This window comes from Gnatocerus cornutus, chromosome 5 (genome assembly GCF_029298725.1).
Source record: "Gnatocerus cornutus isolate USDA-ARS CGAHR chromosome 5, icGnaCorn1.1, whole genome shotgun sequence".
NCBI classification, from domain to species: Eukaryota; Metazoa; Arthropoda; class Insecta; order Coleoptera; family Tenebrionidae; genus Gnatocerus; species Gnatocerus cornutus.
The window spans coordinates 3745184-3767248 of record NC_142237.1 but is presented as its reverse complement, the minus strand read 5'-3'; the positions used below and the strand labels follow the sequence as shown (position 1 = coordinate 3767248).

General features: G+C 32.5%; 4 protein-coding genes across 4 annotated transcripts; 1 reads left to right on the top strand and 3 right to left on the bottom strand.

Annotated features, from left to right (window-relative positions):
• Positions 1 to 1130: 1130 nt before the first annotated feature.
• Positions 1131 to 4762, top strand: l(2)37Cd (general transcription factor IIIC subunit l(2)37Cd). The gene is made up of 6 exons (XM_088036664.1): positions 1131 to 1502; positions 1551 to 1752; positions 1802 to 1922; positions 1976 to 2285; positions 2339 to 2549; positions 3923 to 4762. Exons 1-6 carry the CDS (start codon positions 1245 to 1247, stop codon positions 4654 to 4656), a joined length of 1836 nt encoding a protein of 611 aa, XP_087892790.1. The 5' UTR covers positions 1131 to 1244; the 3' UTR covers positions 4657 to 4762.
• TfIIB (transcription factor IIB) lies at positions 4654 to 6097 on the bottom strand. The gene is made up of 5 exons (XM_088036665.1): positions 5998 to 6097; positions 5777 to 5887; positions 5590 to 5723; positions 5016 to 5539; positions 4654 to 4954 (listed from the first exon to the last, which is right to left on the bottom strand). Exons 1-5 carry the CDS (start codon positions 6012 to 6014, stop codon positions 4793 to 4795), a joined length of 948 nt encoding a protein of 315 aa, XP_087892791.1. The 5' UTR covers positions 6015 to 6097; the 3' UTR covers positions 4654 to 4792.
• A 3857-nt stretch (positions 6098 to 9954) lies between these two features.
• Positions 9955 to 13367, bottom strand: LOC148173763 (uncharacterized). Its single transcript, XM_088036207.1, has 8 exons — positions 12218 to 13367; positions 12101 to 12173; positions 11881 to 12048; positions 11071 to 11157; positions 10660 to 11022; positions 10387 to 10612; positions 10223 to 10330; positions 9955 to 10172 (listed from the first exon to the last, which is right to left on the bottom strand). Exons 1-8 carry the CDS (start codon positions 13267 to 13269, stop codon positions 10126 to 10128), a joined length of 2124 nt encoding a protein of 707 aa, XP_087892333.1. The 5' UTR covers positions 13270 to 13367; the 3' UTR covers positions 9955 to 10125.
• Positions 13368 to 18274: 4907 nt separating this feature from the next.
• Positions 18275 to 19528, bottom strand: LOC148173762 (retinol-binding protein pinta-like). Its single transcript, XM_088037356.1, has 4 exons — positions 19332 to 19528; positions 19123 to 19282; positions 18694 to 19069; positions 18275 to 18645 (listed from the first exon to the last, which is right to left on the bottom strand). Exons 1-4 carry the CDS (start codon positions 19468 to 19470, stop codon positions 18391 to 18393), a joined length of 930 nt encoding a protein of 309 aa, XP_087893482.1. The 5' UTR covers positions 19471 to 19528; the 3' UTR covers positions 18275 to 18390.
• Between the last annotated feature and the right edge of the window lie 2537 nt (positions 19529 to 22065).

Below are 22065 nucleotides of genomic sequence, written 5' to 3'. Positions count from 1 at the left end.
TGTGAGATATCAAAAACATTGTATGAAAAGATGTATTGCAAAAAAATGTAAAGAGTCTTGTAAAAAACCCCTGAAAAGTGTTAACAAAATTTTAGAATTATCAATCTCGATCAGTGTGGCATTGTTTACATAGAACATTATTATATAGTAAATCCAGCGTTTAAATAGGATGATTTGAATTGTATGGCATGAAACATGGCAACTTGAAATACTCTAGAATTTTCCGTCTTTTTGGGGATATTAATCTCGATTTAAGTTGGTTATGCAACTACGCCTTCCCGCCTTTTTTAGAAATTTGTCAATGATTTGACATTCACTGGCATTTGTCATTCTTGACCACTTTAAGATCCACTTTTTGCACTGTTCCTTGAGTTTTGTTGGTAAAATGGTGTTTAATTACTAGTTTTTTGGTTTTTCTCTTGTGCAAATTGTTTTTTACAAGTTTCATGATGAGTAGATTCAAGATCTGTTGGTCAACTTGACCGAAGTTTCCTAATTAGAATATTGATAATGAAAGATTTGTAACAACTGGACTGCTAATAAAGTTTTGTGTGCCTTTCGATTTCCTGGCAGAAAAACTTACCTGACACACAGCTTTAAAGTGTGTAAAAATTGACGGTTTTTGAGGTTTTCTCTGCGTTACCAAATATGACGAAACACCGAATTAGTAAGTTTGTTAATTCCCTTTCTATAATCAAGTAATAGGAGTCAATTTTCTAGCATTAAGTTTAGTAAAAATAATGAATAAATTAGCATCATGACAACTATTTTAAATTTGGCGGTTGTTGGTACTAGTTTTTATCGCGCAGATTTGGTTAGAAAACTGTCATCTATTTATTCGTTGGACAGACTATACTAGAGCTCATTACGATCGGTCCACTTATTAAAAAGTAAAGTTGGCAGCAGCCCCTAGCAATTTTTATCGGAAACAGTTGGCAGAAAAAGTTGGGTAAAAACATTTATTGCGGTTTATTTTAAGATAAATCAGACTTAATCACTTATTTAGATTTATGAGGGTTTACGGTAAGGGGGCTGTAAACGTTTAAAGAGTCAAAACCATAACCGCACTAGATTGTTCGGCGAACTGTACACAAGTTTTAAAACACACAAAGGTTATGCAACCAATATTACATATTTCGTATAGTAGGCGATGCACTAACATAGTCCGCTCTTAACCTCACTTTTTTTGTTTTCTTAAATCTCCGTGTTTGAACAAGTTAGTTTATTAATGTAATTATCAGACCATGGAAATTGACTCCGACCTGTCTTTAACATCAGTTGTAAAAAATCTTTCAGCCGTCCAGGCAAGAACTCATTTCCAAAAAGAAGATAAAGAAATTGACAATTTGGTTGCAAAAACCAGAAAACAACAAGAAAATAAACTCGATCCGAAATGCGCCGTAATAATAGAAAAACGTTTAGTTCGTGTAGAATATCCAGGTGAAGTCCGAAATGTAGATAAAGCAATTGAAACTCTGGGAGGCATTGATAAATTGGAACTGGTTTGTGTCTTACTTTGTTTATTTTAAAGTTCATTTTTTAATTTTCAGAGTGTTGCCCAACATGGTCGCAAGTTGGAATTACATTTTCACCCCCGAAATAAATACAACAAACCATGTTTTGCCGACAAGGATTTTAAACCTGGCGTGTTAATTAAAGTCAAAAGATCTAATCAATTGGTTCCTTGTTCTGATGACTTGAAATGTGAATATGATATTGAAGGAGTGTCTGTTTTGAATTTTAGTTTTAATAGTAAGCATTTACTCGCCTTGAGATTGGTTAACTGTTTTCTGCATTTTAGGGCTTTGTGATTTTCAGTACTTACCACTTGTAGCCCCCCAACCAGAAACAAGGTTATCAAAAGCCATCAATATTTATGAAAAAATATTACCATCACATTTACCAAATGTTGATTGGCTAGAGTAAGTTGTTTTAGTAGTAAATTAGGTACTTATTTTGGTTTAAATAATTTTAGAAGTGAAGAAGCAAAAGGAATGGATCAGTTTCTACTGCCAGTTTGTTTTTCACACCATGACAGTGCACAATCTAAAGTTCAAGTTGATGAAAAGAATGAACCCAAGTTGAAACTGAAAGGAGATACAACTACCTTGAAGTTAAACCTAAAACAACAGAAAAGCGTTTGCCGAATATTTCGTAAAACCAAACAGCAAACGTCTATTTTCATTAATTTTAAAGATAGAGAAATACCTTCACAACCCTTGGAGAGTGCTGTCAAGCTCTTAAAACACCGAAATTTGGAAAATCAAGTACAAAAAGTGAAGCAGGCAAGTATTTAAACAGTCCAAAACAGGCGGAGTTAATGCGTTTCACATTGCAGTTATTTGAAGAAAGACCAATTTGGACGAAGGCGGCCATCCGCCATCTCACCGGTTTAACCGACGAGCATTCGAAAATAATTCTTCCAGTTGTAGCTTACTACTTTACCAACGGTCCTTGGCGAATTACGTGGGTGAAATTCGGCTACGACCCTCGAATTGATCCAAAATCTCGCATCTACCAGACCCTGGATTACAGGATAAGAACAGCGGGTATATCATTTCCACCCGTCAAACAGTGGTTCAATTTCATATTTTAGCGCGACAGAAAGCCCATAAAAATTTGCCAGTAACTAAAAATTTTAAACCCCAATTACTAAGGGTGGGTTTTTCTAACTTTTAGTTAACTTATAGTTACGCAACTAACTGTTAAGAATAGCTAGAAGTTAACTTCTAAGAAAGAATTTAAGCGTTTTTTCACAATATTTCAGCTTAGGGTTAGTCAACTGATAGTTAACCAAAAAATTGTTATGTTGTCAACATTTAAATGACGGTTTCTAGTTATTCTTGGCTAATTTTTGACTTTTTCAAACTCCATAAGATCTCTTTACAACATTTTTTGTTTTGATCTGTGATTCGTTGTATAAATTTACTGCCATATTTCAAGTTTAGCGTAAACAAGTAGGACTTCACAAGATAACCGCCATTTCCCAAAAGAACACAATTTTTATAATTACCAGCTGCAAACCTACGCATCAGTAAAAAATAGCAAAAAATATGCGCATCATAAGATCCTGGCCAGCGAGCAACAATATCTAAAATATTTGTGATAGTTTGCACATTGAATGAAAAATTTTGTTCTTGGTGTCTCTATAAATGTATAAATTAAGGTCTAAGAGAAGCCAAGGCCTCAGTACCTTTTTTTGTTGTCTTCGACGTAGTGAATTTATGAAGCCCATTTGAATTCGCAAGTATTTTTGCAAAAACTCAAAAATCGTAAAAAGTTATAGGGGAGTACTTTTTAGGCGTCGCGACTCCACAACTATCGGAGATAAAAAAGAAATTTTTGCGTCAGTTTCTAGAGCTTTGTCAACTATAAGCGTATGCAGATTTTTTAAATTTGATCCTTAAAATTAAAGACTCTCTATGTAGCCTACAAGCGAAAGCATTGAGAAAATTCGTTTGCCTCCCATTTTTCAAAATAGTTTACTCGTTGTTCTAACTGATTCTCACCATTATTGCACACATTTATATATCAATTATCTATTGTGACACTTGTAGTAAAATTTGTAAATTCTTAATTCTGTAAATTAACGTTAAACTACAAGTTAACTCGAACTTCATGTACTTGTCAAATTAAAATGTGAGTTAACTCAGAACTATTAGTTTAGAACAATAGAAAAACACTTATATGGTAGTTAACTATAGGTTAATTAAAACTGTAAGTTAACTAAAAATGGAAAAACCCAGCCTTAAGCGCCAGTGATAACGTTTAAGTTTGAATTTTAGTTTTTATCAAGTGTAAAACTTTGAATTATTTTTCATTAAATATCATTAACATGTATTTGATCACACTTTGATGTCGCGCGAAATTTCTAAACTGAACCACTGTGCGTCATGACCACGTTATAATTGTCAATTTGCAGAGGGCACAAAACTTAAAGTTAGCGCCAAAAGAAGTTACACAGGAAAGGCATCCATCTTTTTGGATCCGAGTCGCATGAAGAGAGTTTCTTTAAAAAGCGACATGTCGACGAGACCGAAGATAGAATTAGATGAACGTTTCCACGTCCTTCGACCGGGAAAAATCCCACCAGCTAGACAAATGTTTTATCAGTTCTGCGACCTTCTCCTTCCGGAAATCCAAGAAAAGATTTCCAGACTACCTGAAAATTATGGAAGCTCGTGTTCCCCCAAGTGCGGGTTTTTACCCGGCGATTTCCTGGAGTTCAGCCGGAAGATTGTCAACGAACACGTTTTAGAAGCGGTGCAGAAAGAGCTAGTTGAAGACAAGAAAATGTTGCAAGAGAAAATATCCAAGGAAAGGGAAGAAAATAAAAGTTCCGCGAGGCCTCATTTGGATTATTACAACCAGATGTTGAAGAAAATCAAGAAAGGTTTTCATCACAACGTTAAACTCGAAACAACTCAACGGGAACCTCCTTTAGAAGAAGATGTGGAATTAATAAGTTTGTCGAGCGACGAGGAAAACGACGCTTTCGGTGAACTCATCCAGAGTTCCATTCCGGAGAAGATTGATCCTGGAGAAGAGGAAGATCAGTCGGATTTGAGCGCGGAATCTTCAGATGAAGCGGAAATTGACATGGAAGCGGTGCAAGAAATCAACGAGATGCTGTCTCAAATTCAGGAGAGATCCTAGTGCCAGAGTAATTTATTTTCAATTTGAACCTACTTAGTGTGTAATGTATAAATCTTAAAAAAATAATTCCTCGCATCACCTAACGTGTGCATTAAATAAAATTTCAACAAAAAAGAACCATAACAAAATTTAAAAATTACATTTGCGGTAATTGGTCGATTGGAGTCGCAAATTTGAAATCTTCAGGGAATAAGTTCACTGCGTGAGGATACATCAGTTTGTACGACTGCCGAATGGTGACATCAGCAACGCCAGCGATGTCGCCGATTTCTTTCTGGCTCCTCTTGTCTTCAGACGCCTGAAATTGTGATAATTATAGAAATTACAGAAATGATTTCGATTCGTCGTGGTGTATTTACTTGTGAAGCCATATAAATGGCAGCTGCCGCCACGGAAATCGGTGATCTTCCAGGGACAACGTCCAGATCTACAGCCTTCCTGGCAATGTGAGTAGCTGCCCGTTGTACCATGTTGGGCAAACCAAGATTGGAACAGAATCTCGACATGAAATCACCAGTTGTGATGAGCTCCACTGATGTCTCCAGCGCTTTCAAGATTAACTTGAAGCAACGCCCAATTTCCCGCTTGCTTATTTTACTAACTGCACAAATTTCTTTGAAAGTTCGAGGAACTCCTTCTTGTCGACACGCTATGTACAGACAAGCCGATGCTATAGCGTCATTCGAACGTCCTTTCAAATTTCTGCCATCATGAACTTGTTTAAACAGGTTATTTGCGCGATCGACTATAGTTCTAGGCAAATTAATGCGGTCGGCCATCCCAGTGATTTCGCGAAATGCGTTGATCAAGGCACGATCTGAACTACTCATGGTTTTGCGATTTTGATAACGCGCGACACCAAAGCCGTCGAAAGAAGCATCACCTGGGAAGAGTTGAGGTTAAGACACCAATAAAGAGAACGTTTTTGCTTACCTCTGCCCGGTCCTATCATCGTGGTCAAGTCAGAACCGTTGAGAAGGGGGTTTTCTGGACCTCCGACACGAGAGGGGTCAACACCCGACTTTTCGTTACTAAAAGTTCGCCATTCTGAGCCAACGTCAATTACCCTAAAATTTTACGCTTGAGTTTTGCCAATTGAGTTGATTAGGGTTGAAATTACCGATCACCAACCACTAAACCGCATTCTGAGCAAATCTGATCTCCGGCTCTGTAGTCTTCAATTAAGGGGGCATCTGGATGCGAGCTACAACAGACCTTGTTGGCATCGTACCTGTAACATAAGTCGAAGTTCATTTGGGGTTTCTGAGTGGATAATTACAATAAAATTGCAAAAATTAAATGAAAACTAAAGAATATGGCAAAAATAATCAAACAGTCTACCTGGAAGAGCTCGCCATCTTGAACTATTGTTTTGACTTGTGACAGTTCATCACTGACATAAACATTGATGAGAAGTTATCCATTCGTTGCTATCGTCACATCAATACAATTGTAAGACATTACTGGTTGCCTATACTGAAGTTTAACGTTAATAAATTAATCTAATATTAATAAAAATTGCTAAAGTCCGTTTAAAAAAAAAAAACACCAACACCGCAATCTTCCCCTGCATTACAACCGGCAACGTTGCCTAGTGAGATTTTTGGTGAGAAAATAGTTGTCAAATTTTTGACATTTCTGAAAATTACGCACTGTTTCCGTTAAAAACGTTTCTTTTACAGCCTGTTGGATTGCAAATCAAAGGATTTAATAGTGAAAAGACTGGGCACAGCCTGAAAGGCCGTTTTGTGTAATCAAATTGTCAATTAGGCAGCTAACCTATTTGATTTTAACACCAAAAAGTCACCATCGACAACGTTGCCGGTTGTAAAGTGGTGGGAGAGTGCGGTGGTGGTGGTTTTTTAATAAAAAAACGGACTTTATAAAACCACATAATAGTGTTTAATAGGTGTTATTAAAAAATTAATACTAGCAATAAACAGCCGACTTATTAAAGGTGCCGATTCATACAAAGTAAAATAAATTAATATCTAAGTTTTTCCATTGCCACATTAGGACTTCAAAAAGACTTTGCTTCTACATAGAAGAAAGCATTGTCAATTTTTTCATTATTGTTTTAGTAATGTCATTGTTAAACCTAGGCTGTACCATGAGAAAATATTCTTCTCCTTAAGTATAAACAAAAATAAACTCGGCTTTAATATAAATGGGGATATTTAGTCAGAATTGAATTTTTTAATTACTTTATAAGAAGATAATTTGTTTATATAGTTCGTACAGTGAGAGTTTGAATGACAGAAATGTCACTAAATCTACGCAATAAAAAGTGTTCCTTACGCGCGAAATTTAAAATAACAAAGTAACCCCAGTTACTGACAACCCTGTCAACCCATTTCGCGTAGGAATTTAGTGTTTTTAGTGTATTTTGTAGCATAATTTGCTACCAACCTATATGTCAACTGTCGAAATATCCCAATCTCTCACCGGATATGCTATATACAAGTAGAATTCACGAGGAATAATGAGCCTGAAAAAAAAATTGATACAACCAACAATACTTTTCACAGCTTATCTAAATTACGTTCGAACTTGCCCCAATTCACCTTAATTATATTTTTGAATTTTGAATTTTTGTGAAATTCTCTATGGATTATACTGGTCAACAATGATTTTGATGTAAGAGTGGTTTCGAATACTTCTATGCCAACAATCTATCTACAGTATGTCCCCGGGTTGAGTTCACAAGAGGGAAAAAAAACTGTATTTTCCATTTTACAAAAAGATGACAAAGGAATAACATTTTTTGCTTAATTCAAAACAGATAAATGTGCAATTAAAATTTCAAAATTATTAGTTTGTTCTCTTAAAAACAATTTTTTCATATTTTTATTTATTGAATTTTTACTAATCGTAAATACTATTTTCTCTTATTTTCCATAATGTAAATCAGGCTTTGAGCAGTGGCGTTTTCTTTGATTTTTCTTTAAACAATTAATCTTCGCTATACAACATGTGCTAATCAGCAGCAACTGCTCTTAGCGAACGGTTTTCTTCTAATTTTGCAATGGTTTTCGCTTTTTTAATAACAGTTAAATGTCTAGGCAATTTTAACTAACCAATGTCATTAATGACAATGAGAAGGACGCCTATGATTTAAAGTGAAAATCACGCTGGACAATTTTGCCGTACACATTTGGTTGTCGTCATAGTACATAATAACAGGCTATAGATTCAAAATATTAAATAGTGCATTAAAGATTAAAGGAAAATTTACCCAATAATGTGTAAATATTAAATAATAAATGCAGTTGCATCACAAACAATAATTGAGAAAATTGGAAACAGTCTTAAAGAATTACGAGTTAGAATTGAACTATGTGCTGAAAGAGGTGGTGGGTTAATCGAATAGTTAAAATTGGTTTGAATGAAGGAATAAATTTTATTCCTTTGACATTTGTTACAAAATTACAAGTAAAAAAAATCTTTGTTAGTTTTTTTTTTGGTTTTTAGAACACAGTCTAATAATATTAAAATTTTAATTAAAGATTCATTTATTTTGAATTGAGCAAAAACTATTATTTCTCTGTCATTTTTTTGTAAAATGAAAAATAAAGTTTTTTTTCATCTTGCGAACTCAATCCGAAGACAGATGACTAGAGAAAGTCTTTTTATGCCCATATTTACTGTAAATCGTGAAACATTCCAACTTTTGTTGGTCACGTCACAATGCGAATTTTAACATGATAATAAACACTTTATTATAATTCGTGTTCTCAAGAGCCGACTCAAAGTCTAAATTATTAAAAATATAAAATACGCCTAAATCATAAAAACCAGAGCCAATTCAGTACTTTTAAGAATATATGTATTAGAAAACTATGGTTTTGAAAACATAGAAATCCGTAGAGATATTTAGATTTTTTTTTGTTGAGCTGTTATCTAAAGTACTTTTTTATATTATTTTTGGATTCTCTCGTTTTTTGTGACTTTCCAAATTCTCTTTAGATTTCCCTTATTGGTTCTTCCAATTCTTAAATTTTATATATTTTCTTGAATTTATTTTCTATTTTAGGTTCTTTAGATTTCTCTGATTAAATTCTATTTAAGTTTCGTAGATTCTTCCTACACTTTGTAGATTTTTCTAGACTACACAAAATTATTATTGAATTTTTTTTGGATTCTCTAAATTTGCCATAAATTTTTCATGGATTTTTTTTCAAATTCTATCAAGATTCTCTAAATTTTTTTTAATTAAGGGAAAGTCTTGTAGTGCCGATCGCTATTTTTAAATTAAAATTAAAGATATTTTTAAAATTCGAAGTACGAAAAATAATATTTTCATCTTCTTTTTTTGTAGAATCATTTAATAAGATAAAATCAATGTTTTGAACTAAAATAATAAATAATTTAGTTTTAAATACTAAAGCTACAACTAAACAAATTTTTGTCATAATATGTGTAATTTTTGTGACATGTAACGCCGGACACCAAAAATTTTGCGTTTTGACAGAAATCACACACATAATGATTAACTTTAAGACTGGCCTACATGTGCCCAATTGTCACAAATTTAGCAAGCAACCCAATTCGTCTGGCAACAGAACATACACTTTATTTCTTCTTCGCTTTTATGGTTTTCCACTAATTCTTTTTTCATTTTTGAACAAACAACTTCTAATTTGTTTCGTTGAAATTTGCCTTTAGTTTGTTTCAGTTAGATTTTGTCTCTTTTAGTCGTTTCTTCACAAAGATCTGTTCGGTAACAATTTAAAAAAAAAAATAGAGAGATTAGATTGTAGAGTAAAACGAAATCTACATATAACACTTCTACTAAAATAGTACTTGACGGAAATAAATTTTGATTATAAGAGCACTCACGTTTAAAAGAAAATTTTACAAAAAATGTTAACTGTGGCACTAAAACACCATCAAACAAAACGATTCTTACAATTCTAAGGAAACTACGGACGATCCGTGTTTGATAATACACCATCTATCGTTTATTGATAAAGACTATTTTGATAATTATTACATTTTTTCTATAATTTCTTCTTGTAAAAATCTACACTATCCATTTTTACATGATATTTTAGTTGATTGTCTTAAGAGTTTCCAGCTTTTTAAATTAACTTTAACAAAAAAGTTGAATGGCGTGTGGATGCGCTTCAGTTTCCAGACGTGAATTAAACTTAAAAAGAAATTTTTTTGGAATTGTTTCCACGATTTCCTTTGTCACGCTGGTTCTAAGCCAATTGGAAATTTTCATCTTACTCATTAGACTACAATGTATAGTTGATATTACATTTTACACTCTATGAGAAATGTCAAAAATAAATGTATCGCAGACAGTTTATTTATAGCAATACAAATACGCAAATGTATAAGATTTTTTCCTATGAAAACAGAAAGGATACACTGCAAGTGATTGTATTTCTATCATGATGAATTACGCGTGTTTAAAAATTACATATTTTATGTCTGTTTAGAAAATAAATTAATTTCTTCATGTCATGAGTCGCAATGATCATAAAACTTGGATTTCGTTTTCTTAATTCCTGAAACGTTCTTTTTAAAATTTACAGTTTTATTCGTTTACAAAACTCACGATATGTCTTATTTTTTCCTCCATTAGAAGAGCTGGCTTGATTTGGATTATCCGAAACCACCTTTGCCCCGTGTTTGTTACCTCGGAAACTGAGTTTTTTCTGTTGTTCTAGCAAAGAAAAATTTTGATCAGTATTTTGAAGCGATGGAAAAATAGAAAAAAACCTTTGACTTTTTTCAGTTGAGTCCATAATATTTTTTCAATCATTTCAGTCCACTCATCTTTGGTTTTTGCTAACTCGGCTTCTAAGACATAAACTGCGTCGGCAACATTCTTCTTCACTTTGCTAAAACTGCTTAATTGGAAGACATTGGGTTTATCTTCAAGTTTTCCGAGGCTCAGATCACTCATTGCAATACTGTCTAGAAATTTGAAATGTTCCAAATTTTTCTAAAAAGACATTTTAGAGATACTGGAGATACTGGATCTAAACTTACTCCCATTTTTTCGGTAAAAACAATGATATTCTCAAACAAAAACACCATTGATTCAAACTTTCTTGGTTTAAGCATTGTAAACAGACATCTCATTATAAACGATCCTTTGTCAGTTAAATCAATATCGCTATTTTTGATGGAGTCTATTGCAATGTAGTCGTTGCCTTTTCGCATTACATCTCGTACCACTTTAATAGCGTCAGTTATTTTTTCAATTGCGTTCTCTTCTAGGTCTTCTTTGTTGGCTTTGTTAAGTTCTTTTAGTATCCCTTCTAACAGTAACACGTACTTCCCTAGTCTCTGGATGGGAGTCAATAAATAACTTGCTAATCCTAATTTGTCATGTAGCTGCTTTTGCCGATCCTGAAAACGCATTTTCAACACGAAGAAGACATTGGTGTGTCAACTTACTCTAATTACAGAATCAAACTGTTTCTGGTATAAATCCGCCGTTGGCTTGTTTTTTGAGTAAAGAGGGTACAGTTCAAATTCAGAGGCCTAAAGATGATTTTATTATCTATACCAGAGCTCATTACTATCGGTTCGCTCATTAAAAAGTTAAGTTGGCCGCAGCCCTTAGCGATTTTTATTGGTAACAGTTGGTAGCAAAAGTATTTGACCTTGATGCAACTGTGTTTTTTATTAAAAAACCACCAACACCGCACTTTACAACCGGCAACATCGTCGATGGTGACTTTTTGGTGATAAAATTAAATAGGTTAGCTGCCTAATTGACAATCTGATTACACAAAACGGCCTTCCAGGCTGTACCGAGTCTTTTTACTATTAAATCCTTTGATTTGCAATCCAACAGGCTGTAAAAGAAACGTTTTTAACGGAAACACTGCCTAATTTTCAGAAATGTCAAAATTTGACAACTATTTTCTCACCAAAAATCTCCCTAGGCAACGTTGCCGGTTGTAATGCAGGGGAAGATTGCGGTGTTGGTGGGTTTAAAAAAAACGGACTTCAGAAGCTAATCGTCTTTCACAGCATTGCCAAAACTTGTTAAATCTCTATTAAAATCATTCTTTTGCAACAAATTTTCAATTAGTTATTGATTAATACACTCATCTTTGACAACGTGTTAACCTCAAAAATCGCTACATTCAATTTTCCCCTAATTTTCTCCCTAAGGAATTGAAAGCCAGATTTACCCCCCAAAATTTTCACTAGAGAGTGGACTGATAGCAATGAGCTGATAACTCGGCGAAAACTTACGCGATTAATAAATACTTGGCCTATGTTTTCGGGGCTCTCACCAGCTTCCTTCAACTCCTTAAGAAAAATTTGTGCATTTACATAAATTTCTTCTATGTTACCAAAGAGGTACGCGGTTCTACCAATAAGATCCTGGGGTGTCTGCGTAAAGACGTAAGGAATATATTTCTGAAAAAAAAAGAGTTTAATTTTCAAATCACACAATTTCATTGTAAGTTACAGTCACAACTTTCTTAAGCCCGTCAATGTAAAACTCTTCAGTTTTCTTCAACTCTTCGATCATGAAATGCAACCTAAAACGAATTTTTCAAATGTTGGATGGCAGAAATTGACTTACTTTTCTTTCTTCTTAAAATCTGAACGCTTTTTGGCTAAAGTTTCTTCACCTTGTACACTAATCACGTTGTCTAAAGTGGAGAAATTGTTGCTAATGTTCTCATAATGTACGTCAACATCTTCCTCCGTGGATTTTTGTGTTTTTATGGAGTGTCTACCTGTGGTTGATTCTTCTTGGTAAAATATAACATTGTTTGTATAACTTTCCGTCACGGATCCTTGGCTTATAAAACGATTATAAGTGACAGGTTCATGTTCTAAAGACAAATTCACGGTTTCGTTGCAATCCTTCCACATTTCACTCTCAGAATCGCTGTTGGAACGGACGCATTTATCGTCATGAAAAACGTAATCAGAACTGTTTATCACTTCTTGAATGTTTTCAGTCGCTTCATTTTTATTTATGTAGTGGTGCGATATTTCTAAAGTTGTTATTACAAGTTCTTGGCCGACGACATTGTAAGTCTCAACGATATAATTGTCAGAGTCATTCTCAAAAGTGTTCGATCCAAACATATCATCACTGTCATTGCCGTATGATTCGTCTTCCGACGAGTCTTCTAAATTTTCAACTGTGGGATTTGTATCTTTCTCGTCACTCCGTATTCTCATCCGCCTTAGTTTGTCCCCAAAATCTTCAACTTTTTTTTCTATAGACTCCGCCTCATCCTGCATTTCCTGCTGATTCTCAACGTCGTTTTGGCAAAACGATTTGAAACTTGGCTGTTTTGTCACAAGACTTTCTATTTTCTTCGCACTATTTCTGTAAAAACTAGTTTTGGTGATGGGCGCCTCTTCCTTGACAACTGTGCTATTTTTGGGGTTTTTGAAATTCCTCGGGAGTGTTTGTGATTGACTAGTGTTGGCTTCGTACAAGTTTCTACGTTTACCTGCCGGTCGTTTTAACTCTGTGAAGTCGTTCACTAAACGCTTTACCACACTGGGATTCTTCTCGTGTAAAGATTTACTGCTTCGCTTTAGCTTCACTTTTTTTGGCTCCATCGTGGGGTCTAATTGTTCGAAAAGATGGATTAAATTACGCACTGTGGACATATGGGGGCGACCATAAAAGCGTTCGTTGATACATTTACTTAATTTTCATTTAATTTTTGTTACAGTTCTAACTACGTTCCCTTTACACTTATACAACAAATATGTCTGACATACTGATAAGATAAGATTAGGTTTAAATTGAATTTTGTTCGCATCAGTTCGATAACATTTCAACGAATTTGCAATTTGTCGAAAGTTAAACATTTTACTGAAATGATTTTCTTGCACTTATTCGAATTTCCTATTTTAAAAGGACGGGACAAAATTAAGCATAAAATACCTAATATAATTTATTTATTATTAATTTATTAAGAACTGACCAAAAAATCTCCTCGAGTACTAGGAAGTTAGGTATTATTGAATTTTAACCTAATTTCAAGATAAGATAACAGTTATTTGTCATGGCTCGGCCGCTAAACATGCAGTTAGGGTTAAGGTGTGGAAGTTTACGTCAGCTGGCTATAAACATTACCTTGTAATTTCAGACAAAAACATGACTTGCTTTGCTGTCTTGATGAAAATATGTTTGAACTGATAAGAGATTATAATTCGTTTTCTTGTTCTTCTTTAGTTTTGTGGCGATCGTAAGTGAATTAAGTTTAATGAAATGATTGTAATGTAAATTAATAATTTAAAGTAAATGCAGGTAATTAAAGTGTTTTTCAAAAATTCCATAATTCCATCAGTCAACAAGGTTTTCTAACGAAGACGTGGAAAATCATTTTTATTAAAGTAGAATTGCCTCCTGATTTTTAGTCTGAATTTTGTTTTTCTCCATCAGGTTAGAATTTATAAATATCTTATATTTTTTGTTGTTTATACTGCATAAATATTTATTTTCTTTAAACTTGCCAATTAAATAAGCTTTATAACTGACTGTACCTATTAGTTTCCATCATAATTTTTCAAAAAATGCCATCCCAAACATGCTGAAATTCTCGGTTTTGGTTTAATTTTCTAAACTCCACAAATTTTTATTAATTTGAATCCTTTTTTTCTTTAAATTCAGATCTTTATTACTTTAAATTCTAAATACCTTCTAGGATTCTTTCTAGATCTTTAAAATTTTTTACGAATTTTGTACTGGGGTAATGAAACATCATTTTAAAAGTAGAATTTTTTTCTGATTTTAAATCCAAAACCCGTTTTGCTCCATCAGGTCAGGACTCAGAGGTATTTGTAAAATAATTTTTTGTTAATATTTCGCATTTACTTTTGCTTAACCATTTGCAAAATCATGATACTCGTTGGAAAGGTAATTAAATAAGCTTTTCAAAAGATTGTTGGGCAATTCCAAGAAAAAGTTAGTAAAACCCAAAAAAAATATTTTTCAAGAATATCTTTGAATATACTATTATTGGAAGTTATGTAAATTTTGAAAGCAAAGCGCAAATAATTCGATACCTCAGAAGCATAAGGGTTTATCTCCATAAATTAAACAATTAACAATGTTTTTACGAAAAAAAAAGGTAATAAGTTATTAGAAATAGTTGCTAACTAAGATATTTTAAAATTAACCCGAATTCAGCAACTTCTATGGACTATTTAACCTTAAAAAACGCCCACAAATATTTCGTTCTTATGACACCAAAAATGTCGAAATTAAAGCGCTTTCAAGTTTTTTTGTAATTTTTTTAGCTATTCGAAATAAACATTTTTACAAATTCTCTTTTTTGCTCAAAATTTTTGTAAATCGGCACTGTAAATAAGACAGTCAAGAGTGATATTCTCCACAAATATCGTTAAAATCGCATAAAAAATAAAGAAAATACAGGATATTAAAAAAAATGGTGGCATTTTTTTTGGTCTTGAAACGAAAATTTCTAAAAATTCGACTTTTTGATCTAAATTTTTGCAAATTAGTGGTATTACTAAAACAAACAAAAGAAACAACATGTATAAATTTCGTTCTTGTCGCACTAAAAATAACGAAATTACAGTGTTGAAAAAAATTGATATTTTCACAGTTGTCCAAATAAAAATTTCTAAATATTGTCCTTTTTGGTCAAATTTTTCTATATCGGTACTCTTAATAAGACAGTCAAGACTTATAAACTTTACAAATTTGGTTATAGTAGCATTAAAAATGAAGAACTTACAGGTCGTTAAAATGTTTGGTCACATTTTTTTTTTGTCAAAAAACAAAAATTTTTCTTTGCTCTTCAAAATCAAAATTTCTAAAAATTCTCTTTTTCTGTCTAATTTTTTCTAAATCGACACTCTTAAAAAGGCAGTCGAGAATGATAAACTCCACAAATGTCGTTAAGAGCGCTTAAAAAATAAAGAAATTACAAGATCTTAAAAAAAATTGGTGGCATTTTTTGGCCTTGAAACGAAAATTTCTAAAAATTCGACTTTTTGATCTAAATTTTTGCAAATTAGTAGTATTATTAAAACAAACAAAAGAAACAATATGCATAAATTTCGTTCTTGTCGCACTAAAAATAACGAAATTACAGTGATGAAAAAATTGATATTTTCACAGGTGTCCAAATAAAAATTTCTAAATATTTTCCTTTTTGGTCTAAATTTTTCTAAATCAGTATTCTTAATAAGACAGTCAAGACTTATAAACTCCACAAATTTGGTTATAGTAGCATTAAAAATGAAGAACTTACAGGTCGTTAAAAATGTTCGGTCACATTTTTTTGGTCAAAAAACAAAAATTTTTTGGCTCTTTGAAATAAAAAATTTCTAAAAATTCTCTTTATCGGTCTAAATTTTTCTAAATCGACACTCTTAATAAGGCAGTCGAGAGTGATAATCTCCACAAATATCGTTAAAATCGCATAAAAAATAAAGAAATTACAGAATCTTAAAAAAAATTGGTGGCATTTTTTGGTCTTGAAATGAAAATTTCTAAAAATTCGACTTTTTGTTCTATTTCTTTGCAAATTAGTGGTATTACTAAGACAAACAAAAGAAACAACATGCATAAATTTCGTTCCTGTCGCACTCAAAATAACGAAATTACAGTGTTGACAAAATTGATATTTTCACAGTTGTTCAAATAAAAATTTCTAAATATTTTCCTTCTTGGTCTAAGTTTTTCTAAATCGGTACTCTTAACAAGACAGTCAAGACTTATAAACTCTACAAATTTGGTTATAGTAGCATTAAAAATGAAGAACTTACAGGTCGTTAAAAATGTTCGGTCACATTTTTTTGGTCAAAAAACAAAAATTTTTTGGCTCTTTGAAATAAAAAATTTCTAAAAATTCTCTTTATCGGTCTAAATTTTTCTAAATCGACACTCTTAATAAGGCAGTCGAGAGTGATAATCTCCACAAATATCGTTAAAATCGCATAAAAAATAAAGAAATTACAGAATCTTAAAAAAAATTGGTGGCATTTTTTGGTCTTGAAATGAAAATTTCTAAAAATTCGACTTTTTGTTCTATTTCTTTGCAAATTAGTGGTATTACTAAGACAAACAAAAGAAACAACATGCATAAATTTCGTTCCTGTCGCACTCAAAATAACGAAATTACAGTGTTGACAAAATTGATATTTTCACAGTTGTTCAAATAAAAATTTCTAAATATTTTCCTTTTTGGTCTAAGTTTTTCTAAATCGGTACTCTTAACAAGACAGTCAAGACTTATAAACTCTACAAATTTGGTTATAGTAGCATTAAAAATGAAGAACTTACAGGTCGTTAAAATGTTTGGCCACATTTTTTTTTTGGTCAAAAAACAAAAATTTTTCTTCACTCTTCGAAATCAAAATTTTTAAAAATTTTCTTTTTTGGTCTAAATTTTTCTAAATCGACACTTTTAATAAGGCAATCGAGAATGATAATCTCCACAAATATCGCTAGAATCGCATAAAAAATAAAGAAATTATTGATCTTTAAAAAAATTGTGGCATTTTTTTGGTCTTGAAACGAAAATTTCTAAAAATTCGACTTTTTGATCTAAATTTTTGCAAATTAGTGGTATAACTAAAACAAACAAAAGAAACAATATGCATAAATTTTGCTTCTGTCGCACTAAAAATAACGAAATTACAGTGTTGAAAAAATCGATATTTTCACAGTTGTTCAAATAAAAATTTCTAAATATTTTCCTTTTTGGTCTAAGTTTTTCTAAATCGGTACTCTTAACAAGACAGTCAAGACTTATAAACTCTACAAATTTGGTTATATTAACGTTAAAAATGAAGAAATTACAGGTCGTTAAAAATGTTTGGGCACATTTTTTTTGGTCAAAAAACAAAAAATTTTCTTTGCTCCTCGAAATCAAAATTTCTAAATATTTTCCTTTTCGGTCTAAATTTTTCTAAATAGACACTTTTAATAAGGGAGTCGAGAGTGATAATTTCCACAAATGTCGTAGAAATCGCATTAAAAATTAAAAAAATTACAGGATCATAAAAAAAATGGTGTTATTTTTTGGTCTTACAACGAAAATTTTAATTAAATCTTTTAGCGTTTAGGCCATAGAAAAATATTACAAAATAAATTTTGTGCGTAAAATTTTCGTTGGCCATTTTACTATCCATATAAACGAGCGATAAAAACAATCTTTTCATCATCTTTTACCAGGCCAATCTATTGTTTGACTGGATTAATTATGCCAGAATTAACTTAATCCGACAAGATAAGGAAATTCTTGCAAAATATTAACAGTCCGCTAGGTATTAGAAAAGATCATTTTATCTACTCAAGCCCAAAAAACAAATAAATTTACCTCAATAGTAACAAAAAATTTTGCAATATCTTAAAAATTTGTTTAAATATGAGTAAAAAAATGCGGAAAATTAGAAGCAAATTTGCCTTTTGACTTCAGTACGAGCTTTACTTACCACAAATTTCGATCCAATTTAAATATTTCCATTAACAATAACCTGGTGCCTATAAAGTCAAGTTCTTCGGCACAAAGTTTAGAACTAATTTAAAAAAACAAAGTTTTACTGCTATATGAAGAGTGTGGAGACCTTGAGATACGAAAACAATGATAACTTCTCAATATCACTTTTGATCAAGTCATTCAAAATTCAGAAGTAAGCATACTCAGATAGTGTTTACTAAGATTTACGCAATTTCTTTTTTTTAATCAACTCAACAGTAATGGAAACTCTCAAGTGTTTATTTCACAAAACATCGCCTTTATTACACTTCTAATCCACGGAGAGCTGTCTAAATGATCCATCTAATCCGTAGACTGACTCTGACGTCTTTGGCTTCCCCGGCCGTTTACTTTCGTTTGTACCATACTTGGCATCTTCAAGGAACCAATCCCGATAACTTTCCACCTTTTCTTTCCAATAAGCAACAATTTCTTCGATTTTTCCTCCATCTCCGCCGAGTTCCTCTGGCAACACCGACTTTGGAACAATTTTGGCCAATTCGTCAACATTTTTGCAGATGCGCATCTAGTGTAAAAAATAAATAGAATATGAAAAGCCACTTTTTATACTTACTCGATCTCTCACTTTTTCGGTCAAGAAAGGTCTAAATATTTTATGCACAGCATCGAAGACGACATTTACATTAAAAAAATACGCGCCTTTGATTCGATTAGGATAACCATGTTGAACACAGGTCATAATTTTTTTAACTAAAGACGGCGATACCGTTGTAAGGATGTGAGTCATCGATAGATTAGACATATCGTGAAGCAACGTGGTCCCGGCGACTGTTAGATTGTCATCTTCTAGTAAAAGAATGTCTTGGATCATAGTGCTGACTTTGAAGACGGCACTTAGATCTAAGTCATGTGCGGACACAAGACTGTTACGTGCTAAATTATAACGAGGTCCAGACGAATTTTCCACCTTTAGCAAAGGCAACATTGGCCTGAAAAGTCACATAAACTCACTGAAAAACTAACTTAAGTCTAGCTAGTTTACCCAACAGACAACACTTTTTGGATTTCGGGTAGCAACGGATCACGATTTGTATAAATTTCTGGTGTTAAGGTTTTCAGAGTGTAGTGCATGTCGATCTTGTCTTTGGTTCGCTCCAAGCTGAATTTGCATCCTCTTAGGAAACTCAGCAACCATTGATCGTCTAAGATAGAAATACTCGGAGAAAAAAATAAAAAAAACGAATTTTTTACCTTGTCTTGCGGTGAGATACGATTGCTTCGATATCCAGTTCTTGATGTGAGCCAAATCATTGGGAATTCTTTTAGGATCTTCATTTAGTTCCTTTATAGCAATTTGTTGTAATTCGCTAGAGAGCTTTCTGACAGACATCTTTGGTTTCAATTTGCAACACTACAAGTTGGTAAAACGTTTAGGGAGATAACAGGGAAAGATAAAATTTTTATCAGGTTATATGATGTGGTTGACTCATTTTCTGATATTTTTCGGAACCATAAATATTACAAAATTGATGATAAGGTGAAAGGTAAAATTACTAAAACAGGATTATCTGTCTACATCTGTATAACTATGTTAAATTTGACTCATTTGATCAATCTGTCTAAAATTAATTGTTTGATTTAGAGCGGGCTTTAAAATGAGTAGCAATACAATGAATACGACTTAATCCACGTTTTTTCATTTATCAGATGAGTGTTTTGACGGCACTGTTCTCAATATAATTTTCAAAAGAAAGCAATATTACTTACCAAGTAAATAAAACTGTATAAAATAAATTACTTGCTCTGTCCGAAAATATGGTATATTTTGCATTTTATTTACTACATTTAAAATTGTAATTTGTTTTGTAAACAAAGTTTAATTTATGAGGGGCATAGCTTTTAGTTTATGAGGGGCAAGATACATTATAGTAACTAGCAAACGTTCTTCACCACCAAGCTTCCACTTTTTGATTAATTTGAAATTCAGTCTGTATAAAATTTCGATTCTTTTTTCAACTGCAACTGTGTTTAAAGTCAAAGTTTGAATTTGGACTATTTTTGCGATAAGTATTTAAAGAAAAATTATATTAACATCAAATTTTGTCAAAAATGCTGACCGCGTTTCGATAGCAATGCTTTCATCATCAGAGCGATGATTAAACTAAAAACTAACAAATAAATTCGTCCTTACATACTAAAAGCTTGTCGACGCGCACCCTTTGGCCAGGTAGAAGGGAGAAGAGGGAGGAGGAGGGGATGGGGTCGTTGTCTGAGTTCATTATTACATTTTTCTTCCCAAATATTTCTAGACTTTCATAAATGTCTAGAAACTTACAATTATTTAAATTTTAATTAAACGAAGACGATTTTCATCAATGTGGTGGTCATTGTCAAAAACATGTTGGGCAACGCTTGATTTTTCAAACCTTCCAAACTTGAGATGAGCTTGATGCTCTTTGAACCTCTTTAAAATTGACCTTCTTGTTTGCCCAATATATTTCTGATCACAATCTTTACACTTAATTTCATAAATCCCCGACTTTTCTGTTGTTCCTACTCGGTCTTTAGGATTACCTAGAAGACTTTGGAGGCTTGGACCCGAAGTAAAAACTACTTTGAGATCCAAATGGGAAATTCAAAAGCCTGTGAACAAGAAAATTTAGACTTGCCATCTTATGCTGGACAATGATGGGAGTCTGCAGTGATGTAGCGAAGAGTACTGGTTTCCTTCCTATAAACATCAAACTCTAATCTGTTCTTATTTTTAATTACAATTGTGTCTAAAAATGGAAGCTTTCCGTCTTTCTCTATTTCGCAAGTAAATTTTAACGCTAGACAACGGTTATTTATTTTTATTAAAAAGTCATCAATATTTGACTTGTTTGTATCAAAAATGGCAAAAATGTCGTCCTTATACCCAATCCAGATTTTTGAAAAATATTCAAGCTCAGATTCAAGTTCCTTTTCAAAGCGGCTCATGAAAAGGTCAGTAATGAACGGAGACAATGAATTACCCATTGCCGTGCCTTCATGCTGGAAAAAGAAATTCCCGGAAAATTGAAAAATGATTTGCTTCATGCAAAGGGTTATATTTCTTGACAATCTCCGGGTTGAAATTGTTTTCCGTTCCACAAACACTTCTCTGGTTGGAAGAACTCCTACTTCAGCGTCAGCATTTTTTGACAAAATTTGGTGTTTGGGAATAAATTGTAATTTTGATAATATGTATTTAGGTAAAGCTTTATTCATTTGAAAAATGTCTATTTTGTAAACAAGTTTTGTTTTTGTTCGAATTTTTTAAAGCAAACACCAACGAATTACGTACCAATGTGTTTATTATTTTATCTGAATTTTTAAACTACGGCGGTTGAATTTCTTTTATTATTAGTAAAAATGTTTTCAAATGTATGGCTACCATATTTTTGGACAGGTGAAATATATTTTTTATAACTGCTTTGCATTTATTGAAATTATTTATCACGTTATGTTATCAGTGAGTCACACTTTCATTGCATTTATAAAGGACAGCTGATAACTTTTATATGCAATTCGAAGAATTATCTGATTATCACCATCAACAATACATGAAAAGGTATAATATATTCGTAGTCTAGTTATCAAGAACAGCAGAAATGCGAAAACCAAACAAAATTAAAATTTTCGCGAAATGTACAAATAGTAACAACAATAATAAATTCCAATTTGCAGCATCATAGGAGGTCCAAAAGTCCCTTAAAAAATAACTCTTTCCGATTCTCTAAAACCTGAGCTGTATTTTGCCTAAAGTCAAACTCAAATAGACGTTGCTGAAGAGGTTTATTCAAATTATAGTTTTATTACTTATGTCTCACTTTTAATGGTTGACAGTTTGATGCAATGAAACACAATAATCCTTTTTTATGATGTAGTATTTAATTTGCCATGTTATTGCCACGCTGAACATTATGACATGACCTTCGCTTCTTTGGTCCCCTGAACTATTAAA

Coding starts and splice junctions, on each gene's coding strand:
- TfIIB (XM_088036665.1), bottom strand. Junction 5,540..5,589: donor GATGATAGGACCGGGCAGAG/GTAAGCAAAAAC, acceptor AACTCTTCCCAG/GTGATGCTTCTTTCGACGGC. Junction 4,955..5,015: donor CCATTTATATGGCTTCACAA/GTAAATACACCA, acceptor TCACAATTTCAG/GCGTCTGAAGACAAGAGGAG.
- LOC148173763 (XM_088036207.1), bottom strand. CDS start 13,269: ATGTCCACAGTGCGTAATTTAATCCATCTTTTCGAACAATTAGACCCC. Junction 11,158..11,880: donor GCCAAGTATTTATTAATCGC/GTAAGTTTTCGC, acceptor AATCATCTTTAG/GCCTCTGAATTTGAACTGTA. Junction 10,331..10,386: donor TCAACTGAAAAAAGTCAAAG/GTTTTTTTCTAT, acceptor TTTCTTTGCTAG/AACAACAGAAAAAACTCAGT.
- LOC148173762 (XM_088037356.1), bottom strand. CDS start 19,470: ATGTCTGTCAGAAAGCTCTCTAGCGAATTACAACAAATTGCTATAAAG. Junction 19,070..19,122: donor CAAAAAGTGTTGTCTGTTGG/GTAAACTAGCTA, acceptor GTGACTTTTCAG/GCCAATGTTGCCTTTGCTAA. Junction 18,646..18,693: donor CCGAAAAAGTGAGAGATCGA/GTAAGTATAAAA, acceptor TTTTTACACTAG/ATGCGCATCTGCAAAAATGT.